This window comes from Fringilla coelebs, assembly GCF_963513975.1.
Source record: "Fringilla coelebs genome assembly, chromosome: 7".
Lineage (NCBI taxonomy): Eukaryota > Metazoa > Chordata > Aves > Passeriformes > Fringillidae > Fringilla > Fringilla coelebs.
The window spans coordinates 26,925,696-26,935,018 of NC_140035.1; the positions used below are offsets into that span (position 1 = coordinate 26,925,696).

At 40.0% G+C, this 9,323-nt stretch overlaps 1 protein-coding gene across 1 annotated transcript; it reads right to left on the reverse strand.

Annotated features, from left to right (window-relative positions):
- Nucleotides 1-1,248: 1,248 nt before the first annotated feature.
- Nucleotides 1,249-9,316, reverse strand: CASP10 (caspase 10). Its single transcript, XM_084209359.1, has 8 exons — nt 9,251-9,316; nt 7,062-7,408; nt 6,819-6,918; nt 6,126-6,261; nt 5,179-5,267; nt 3,832-3,937; nt 2,591-3,095; nt 1,249-2,104 (listed from the first exon to the last, which is right to left on the reverse strand). The coding sequence occupies exons 2-8, from the start codon at nt 7,373-7,375 to the stop codon at nt 1,933-1,935; spliced, it is 1,422 nt and encodes a 473-aa protein (XP_084065485.1). The 5' UTR covers nt 7,376-7,408; nt 9,251-9,316; the 3' UTR covers nt 1,249-1,932.
- Between the last annotated feature and the right edge of the window lie 7 nt (nt 9,317-9,323).

Below are 9,323 nucleotides of genomic sequence, written 5' to 3' on the forward strand. Positions count from 1 at the left end.
TCTCCACAAGAGTTTCAAACTTCCATCTCACAACACCCTGCTGGAGATCACACAGAAATGCCCAAGTGGCTGAATGGCAGCTGCAGCTCCAGTTCCAGCATGCCCTGCCTTAGGGCTGGTACTGACAAGTACCACTGCATTCACCAGGTATTACTGTGCAGCCACAGTAATACACAGCCCTCGACATACAAGTGAAATACTCCCACTAAATAGTCCAAGTCTGGGTAGCGTAAACTTTGTTTAAACAAACTACTTCTGAGCAAGGGAGACTTTCCCAGTCTTTCACACTTCACAAGGGTGGATCCCTCCCCCCACAGAACTCAAGGCTCAGTAAGCTCAGACTCTTCTGACTGCCTTTATCTACCTACGATTTCACTGGAGATCACCTAGTGATTACCCAGGCAGAAGTCTCTACAGAAAAAGGATAGCATTCCCTATCTACCAAACTAAAAATGAAAACAAGATCCCACAAAACAAAGTCAATGGTTACTCCAGACTGATAAAAATTTGTTTCCTAAACATACAAAATGAGTGCATCAAGTCTGAACAGTAACTGCAAGCCAGAAACATCACAATTCCATCCCAACGCTATATATTCCACTAAAGGATGAAACATTTTTCTTATCTGTGGGATAAATGTGACTTCAAGTGTGGCAGCCATGCCATTTGATCTAACCACTTGATCTAACCACTTGATCTAACTCAGAAGACTTAAAATGCAGTGGGTATTAAAATGCAATACCACTTCATTATCATAAAGCAACCGTCATATTTTGGAAAACTGGCTGCATTTCAGTATGCTGCAAAACTCCCCTCCTAAAAATAGTGCAAGCTATAAATTGCACCCAAAGCACTAGACAGCACTCTTTCCTATCTTCACCTTAAGGTATTGCTAATCTTATATAACAATGAGTATTTTGATGGAAGTTTCACTTCAGCTTAAACTCTAAAGCTAAAGTTAAAACTTCATTGATTCATGAAGCCCAACAAAGTGCAGGAATCAGTCAGAAACAAGGACAAACCCTTACGCCAATACAAAATTTTTATTTCACCAAGCTCTTAAAAAGTTTTAATTTACTTTAATAACAAACAGGAAAAACACAGGCATATGTAGTAAGTGTTCATAACAGAACACAAACTGGCTGCATTTTAGATCCTAAACCAACAAATGATAATTTAAAAATGTAATGCTTAATAAAACTAATCTAACTGCTGTATTTCACAGCATGCAAATCTTCTACCACAAATTTTCTCAGAAGTGACTGGGAAATAACAATTCACAAGGTTTCATGGAGGGAATAATAAGCAGCATTTTAGTTTTACTCAGTTTTGGAAAACTTCATTGTACCTGAAGCTTATGCTATCCCTTTAAAGGCACTGTGGAACAAATTGCTGATTTCAGTTGGAAACTGGTTCTTTATTAAGTTAAATTTAATTTTTATTAGAGATTGAAGAAATCCTTTTCCATTTAATACTTAAGGTTTTGTCTCTGATTACCACTTTTTTCTCTCTATCAACAAAGCTAGTGGATTTTGAAACTTGGATTTAAAATTGTTAGCCTGCAAAATAAAACCTGATGAATCTAAACCAGACCATTAACAATCCTGGTTTAAATATGAAAGCTTACATGCAATCCCTATGCTGTGAGGAAAAACCTATTGTATCTGAAGCCTGGTCAAGTAAAAAAATGTTTAACGTGAGTTACTCAGTGTGGTTTTTCCAACACTGATAACTCTGAATATATAGGTCATGTGAATGAATAGCTGGCACATTGATTGTTTTAATTGTGTTTCCTCCAGTTTCACAGTTTGTTTGACAAAAAATTTTTAAGGCCTTGCATCAAAGCTAATATATTCTCAGGGTTTTGGCTAACTATCTTAAAACAGGTAGTGTTATGAATGGCATTTAAATGAGATGATAAAACTATGTGTATTAAAAGCATTGATGTTGCTCTGAAGGAGGAGGGGCCATAGGTATTGGGAATATCAATTTTCTTCTTAAGGTATATGCTGGTTGGGGCATTTGCTTCTTTGTCCCTGAAGGGCTAATACGTTCGGCCACATCTTCATTAACTTGTGTAAGAATTGACAAAATATCTTCACCCCTACAGCCAGAAGGAGAGCAAAAAAAAAAAAAAGTTATTAGTGAGCGGATGGCAATCCACTAACATGTCCCTGATCAGCTAGAAGATAGAGTATAAACATTTAAAACACAAAAAAGAAAACACATACTTGTCTCCAAATTTCTCTTTTGTCCTTATTTGAGTCATATTAAAAACAGAAGACCTTTTTTTGCTCTGTCTTGCTTAATTCAACCAATTAAAAAAACAGGGGAATAAAATATTTAAACCTATTACTCAATTAACTGTGCTATGTTAAAGATTATAGATGTGAGGTTTTGAGTGTTTTTTCACAATAAACTTCACATTCTACAGATTACATGTATGGTACTAGCAGAGTTAATGTAAATTAATCAGTGTGAAATCATCACTTTAACTAATTCCATCCACCTTAGAACATAGGTGGGTGTTCCTAGATAAACTACCTTTGGAGAAGAAAAATTTAATCAGAGCAGTAAGCCAAGTATTTACCTTGGTACCAACAATTGTAGCTTGCTGCAGAGGGCCTGAATATACCAAGCACCCTCTTCAATGTGCCGGAAACAGACATATCCATCAACTGTGGCCATGCCTAGGAGGAAATCAGCCTCTTCGGGAATACTTTCATGAAGAGAAACGCTCTCTTGCACAGAAGACAAGTCAGGAGTTGGTCCATCAGTATCAACATAGACAGGACGCTGTACCTTGTCCCCCTGGCATGCTTGGATAAAGAAGAGTTTGGGTTTTGCAGCCAGCTGGGGACATTGTTCGGCAGTGAAGTGGGACGTAAGCACACGGATTGAAACAAATCTGCCATCTGTCCCACAGATGGCTCCTGACTTTCCATGAGATAGAATACAACATATAAAACAGTTCCTGTCTTTGTGATCTGGCACATGCTGCCAAGTTTTCATGAGATTGATGATCTCCCCAGACGTCAGATCTGTGTAAGTCCTCACATCCAGACCAAGCCATGTGAATACTCTCTCCAGTTGCTCTGTAAAAAAATGAAAGATAAAAGGAAAATTTGAGGCAAGAGAAAAACATCTTATGAAGTCACCATGCAAGCTAATCTGGGATGGGGAAGGACCTTACACCAGGACACTTCTGCAGCTTCAACCTCATACTAGTACCAACTAAAGGTTAACTGGACTAAAAAAGGATGGCATCAGCTCAAACATAGAGTTCCTGGATTTGTCTAGACAAGCTTCAGAAAATAGTGCATACGTTGTTATTTTAAGTGAGCATGCAAACACTTGAAAACACAAAGAATCTGCCCTTTCCCAGCCTCAGAAAAGATCTTTCAAAATCTTCCTCACATCATTATTTTCCAGTTGCAGTTTTGACTATTAAGAATTCCATTCATAAGAGACAAATAGAGAAAACAGAACAAAGTAAGAAGTTTGCACAGAGTTGCTTGATTACAGATTTTTGCATTATATTAGGTAGAATGATGGTTTAATTTAGTTTAGTTTTAGTTCTTTACTATAGCTGTACAGAAAGGATAAGTAAAAAGTGGTTCTTAAAATTATTCAAGAATAATCCAACAGAAAAACCCTGTGGTTACTTGTCCTTTATCCTCTCCTTCCCCACGATAAACAAATGACATAATTCAACACATATCAAACATTTCACTCTTTTAGAATATTAACTAACCATAGACAATAAAATATAGGTAATGAACTCACCTGGGGAAACACAGATCCTCCAAAAATCTCACTTCAGTAACTTACCAGCATCTTTGCAAGAACCCTTCCTCTGAGAACTATTGAAGTTAACATTATTAATAATGAGACAAAATCCTCTGTGTGGCCCATCCATTTTGTAGCTTTTCATAGTCTATAGAAAGGAGAAGAAAAAAGCTTACAGTTTCAATGAATTTATTCAACTTAGGATTCAGCAGCCAAACTCTGCAATCTGAGTTGGTGATGGGGACAGAAGACCCCAACTGTTTCAAATGTCAACACAATATTTTAGCTTCATGGCAGAGGCTATAGCAAGCTAGACTTCTGATTGGCTTTTTTTGAGAACAGTAATAAATACCTGGAACAGGTGATTCATACTGATCCACTGGAAAAGGATGCAAGAAGTACAGAAATATCAGAAGTGCATAAGCCTATCACACTACACAATTTTTGGTTAAGATTTAAAATTACCTCCCACTTTTGAAAAAAAAAACCCAAAAACATTTTTAAAGCTGAAAAGAACCAAAACTTCAAGTATTTAAGTACCATGTATTTAAGTCCAACCTTGGGTTGAAATAAAAACTCCATCCACTGGAGTCCCTTCCTCCTCACTAGAGAGCAACACACACCTCCTTTTGTGCATTTTAGTAGGAAGAAAATGAAGGCAGCATTCCAAGTTCCTTTAACAGCTTTGCAGCAGTCTGAACATCAGGTGATGAAAAGATGTTACAGCACAGAACTTCAAGAAATTAAATAGCTATAAACAAATGGAGCAACTTACTCCTTCAATATCTGTGGTCATCACAAAGAAAAGGCCAGAGGGAGAATTCAGTGGTTACACTGCTATGGTTTAAGAGCACACATAAGGCCTCTAAGACGGGATCTCACAAAAGAGATCTTTTCTCATGTACCAAGACCTCTGCAATAGCTTACTAAAAAATCTTGCCTCCTTTTAATCCTTCTAACAAGGGCTTTGCATGCTACCTCTTATGACTTCTAATTTCAAGATACCCTGAGACCATTTAGAAAAGGTCTCAGGGCATCTTGAAGCTCCATTTGTCTCTTGCACATTCTACTGCCATCTCCAAAATGCACAACTTAGACAAATGCAAAATGTTTTGCCTTTATCAGGAAGATAAGCACATGCCCTGATGTGTGAATAACTTCAGAGGTATTATGCCCATTTTGCCTACAACATACCTTTCAATATTGCTAAATTTCTGGCCTCCAAGGTTAAAATATCCTTTGAAACATTCAAATTTATCAGTCAAGTCAAGGAACTTTATGAGACACACAGATATCTCACAAGCCCATGCATGATAAATCTCATTCAAGAGAGGATGAAAACCTCACATCCCCAGGTATTCAAAAAGGATTTAAGAGATTGTCTCAAACCTTGGATTCATTTTCTACATTGCTGAATTCTCCACGCAGCTCCAGGTTTAGTTCAGGGAAGCCTTGTATAAAATTAGCTGCCTTGTTATCTAGAAAAAAACCCAGCATAAATATTTATGAAGATAAGTCAATATTTGTGGATGCAGCAAAAAAGAAGTTTAGCTACAATACATCACTTTTTGTATTTGAAATACTTTCACTGAAAGGAATAATTCTCCACACAAGATAGCATGATCATGTTCAATAGATCTATTCTGAACATTTTTTGGTTATTTTTATTATATTTATTTTTGTGACAAAGGAAAGGCTTCTGTTTATATTGATATTGCAAAATAAAGACACCCGTGGTACAAAGATAGATTCTCCCCAAGACATTCAAATTAATTTTTCATCTGGATATCAGCTTAGAAATTAACTGTATTTAAGAAGAATCTTCATTCTTACTACCGAAGTTGACATTTTTAATTTTTTTTCTCCTGAATCAGTAATAAATCTCTTTTTTTAGAATATAAAACCAGATATCATCTGTATGCTCATAACCCATGTATCAGACACACATGCACACACAGTTTGCCTTGCCAGCCTGTTAGCAGGCAACTGCCTTTATGTAGTGCACATTCACAGATCACAAAGTGTCTTTTACAGGACAGTTGGCATCATCTCAATACTATTACTGGGGACATGGAGAAGTGAGACATAACTATAAGCAGATTTTCAGTTTCCCAGACTGTTCTGTATGTGCTGGACTGCTGTGTGGCCTCAGATATTCCAGCACATCCCTGTACTTCAGGGATTCAGCCAGGGAGTAATGCAGGCTAGGAATTGTTACATCACATTTATGCCACTCTAGCTCCCTTCTCAGCATATGACCTTAAGTTCAGTAGCCCAGACCCATCTAGTGCTTTCTGCATTTTAGCAAACCTGCTCCTAGACTATGAATTTCTCACCTTTTCCCTTTTTGTAGCAGTCTATTTTTTCCAGGAGATCAGGTGAAACGTTCATACAGACATCCTCCAGTATCTTTACATTGTCTTTAGTTAAAAGGCTCTGCTTTTCCAATAAAGTCAGCAAATCCAAAGCAGACTGACAGCCAAAAGGAGAGAGTAAAATATCATAATTGTTCCTTAGAAATCAAAACTTGCCTCTCATCCCTGTCTCAAACAATCACATTATTATCTGCTTTGCTCCCTATCAATAAGGATCAGTCAATTTTACATCACTGTAAAAGCAGAAATGTTGCTTCATGGAAAGCCACTGGTTTTGTTTTTATTTGGCATGGTCTTGTTTAAACAGATTCAACCAAACCATGACTCGTGGCTTCAAGAAGGCTTCATTGCTGTGAAACAGTACCAATGACATGAATCTCCTTTGCCTATGACTCAAGCAGGGCAAAGATTTGATTTGTCACCTTTTTATACTCTGATGCTAGACAGTGAACTGTCAGTGACTGACCTTGGCACGACGGACCAAATTCTACTCTTGCCTGTCAACATCTTCCTTCGTGCTATCCCTATGAATACAACCAGCCTAGTTGCATGTTATGTGCTATTCTGCCAAACACTTCTCACACTTTTTCTTCTACTTCCCGCCTTCCTTCTTCCCTTCCCCCCATGTACACATTTGGCTCACTCCTCACATACAAGAATTGTCCATCGCTTTGGAAGATGGTTTTGCAGGAGGAATATGATTTTCTTCAACATCTCACTGGTGATGTTCTCTGACAATTCATATAGCATCTGCCTGTAACAGAGATGCAGTGAGATAAAAGTGGAACAGAAGATGATATAAAAACAAAAGGCAATCTAAGAATTTAAAAATGGAAAGGAAAACAGTATGGCGCAGATAGCAGTAACGGTGGGAAGAGAATTCCACTGCAAGCTTACCTGTATGGAGATATTCTTCCCTTCTCACTCAGACGTTCTTGTACTTTCTCCTTGGTGTAACCAAGTTTCTCAAGCAAGGAGTGATATTTAATTCTGTATAAGAGTTCAGCTAGTAGGAAAGTGTCTTCTGCACTCAGATATTCTTGAGCCATAAGGAGCTTGAAGATGTCTGTTGCTGACTTCACGCCTTCTAGTTTACTGAGGCTGAGCAAGTCAGTACACAGAAATTTTAAAGCTGCTACCTCTTCAGTCACCAGATTTTCACTAATAAGGAAAAGCTGCTGATGGAACTTCAAGCTGATATCATTCTCCATGTTGCTGGAACCAACAGCTGAAACAGCTTCTGTCTGAAAGCAGAAAGCAAACACTAGTTGTAGCAGTGAGATGTCATAGTTTGTCTCAGGTATCCCTGTCCTTTCCCAGGTGCCAGTCACCTTCCTTCTCCCCACCCCTGACGCCTGCTGGTGCTGTCTGTCAATCCTGGCATTCCAGAGGGGCATCGAGTGATTGCCAGAGTTCAAGAGATGCCCTGCATCCCTGGGGGCCATTGGCCCACCCAGGTGTCCCTTGCACCTGAGACCTGCCCACCCTGCACCTGGTTGGTGGAATCCCTACCCCTGCCCTCCCCCTCTCCCTGGGCTTAAAACAGCCAGCAACCACCGGTTTGGGATTCTGTTAGGAGCTGTTACGGGATTCAGAAGCCTGCCATCGGAATAAACTCTGGATTGAACTCTCTAGCAGAATACACTCCTTTCCTTCACCATTCTCCTTAAAGCATCTGCACAGAGGTAAACCGGAGCTTTGTGTGTCTGGGAATGTCCCTATGGCCAGCTGTAGCTTCCAACGGCAAAAGGTGTCTCTGAGGGGAATACACCGCAGTTGCCGCCTTTCGGCCAAGCAGCAAAGGCTAGACAAGCCCCGACAAGTCCCATCTGGACATATAATGAAAATATTTCAATAACACTTGAATCCTCAATACAGCAATTCTTCTACTAAAATTTTACCCAATGGTTGTTTGGAAGCCGTGAATTACCTTTTAATTTAAACAAATTTGAAATTTACTTCCTTGTCTAAACACAGACCACAAAAAGACCAGATTTGGCAGAAGCTCTGAAAAACCCAGTCTATAATTGAAGTTAGCCCTGCTGTGAGCAAAAAACTGTGTTAGATGACCTCAAGGTCTGAATTTTCTTTTGCTTCATCTTTTGAAAATCTTCCACATTCAGATCTTTTGAACATCTTTCACATTCAACTCTTTGCTTTTTTCTGTTGTACTGGGGAAGAGTCCCTGCAGTAACTTATTACAGCTATTAATGGAGACAGCACAGTGGTTTGTTCCTGCGTATTCCTTGATCTGCAGTACAACAGCTTCCCGTTGTCTGGCAGTAGCAGGGAGGTGTTCCTCTGTACCTTGGCTGATACCCGAGCTGAAGCTGCGGAATAACCGTCCACTCCCAGCTGTAATTTGCTTCCACGTTGTATTTGACATTTGGCATAGAAAAACCCTTATAAGCCTCCCTTAAAAGCAACTGGCAGATAAAATGTAATAGCACTCAATGCTCAGTCTAAATAGGCTCCGCACGAGCAACTTACTCAGGTTTAACAGAGACTAATCAACCTTCCACTACACCAACTTCTTCCATGTAGCCTAGGCAGTTCTATTCTGTCCCGGAAAGTTAAATAGGTAAGAAGGTGCTTAGTGCCTTCTGGCTGGTAGGTCTTCACTTTTTTCCTTAGAGCAGTTGGAAGCAAAGGTTTCTACACGAGAGACCACAATGAGTGCAGGGTCTGCCCACTGCCCAGGCTTGGCCAGCACAGCCACAGCTGCATCGGGGCATCGACACAGAAAAGTAACCAATCCGCATCTCTGATACGTGCTTTCAGATATCACCTCAGAGAGAAAGAAAATCGTATGAAATAAGCAGCATAAGGATTCTAAAATTACCTTTTCTTGAAAGTTTTTTAACTGACTGGAGCACTGCCCCAAGGGTTTAGTTATAAAGCAAAGCCGGAGCGCCCGCAAAGGCCGAAAGCTCAGCCCGCGGGCCCACGTGCTCCCGGGAGAAATATCCCGGAGGCCGCGCGCAGCCGGGAGCCAGCACACACAAAACGAGCGGGAGTTTCGCTCCGCCTTGGGAAGATGGAGCCTTCCTTCCTTCCCTCTCCATTTCAGCCCCACATTTTGGTACCTCTTACACGAATTCCAGTCCTGACCCCTCTTCCGGCAGCTACTCGGGACGGCGGCTCGCGGCCCCTTTCGCG

Excerpts from the sequence above, each read along its gene's own strand:
- CASP10 (XM_084209359.1), bottom strand. The coding sequence starts at position 7,375 with ATGGAGAATGATATCAGCTTGAAGTTCCATCAGCAGCTTTTCCTTATT. Across the intron at positions 5,268-6,125 it reads CTGCTACAAAAAGGGAAAAG|ATAACAAGGCAGCTAATTTT; the intron begins GTGAGAAATTCA and ends GTTTTTTTCTAG. Across the intron at positions 3,096-3,831 it reads GGGTTCTTGCAAAGATGCTG|AGCAACTGGAGAGAGTATTC; the intron begins GTAAGTTACTGA and ends ATTTTTTTACAG.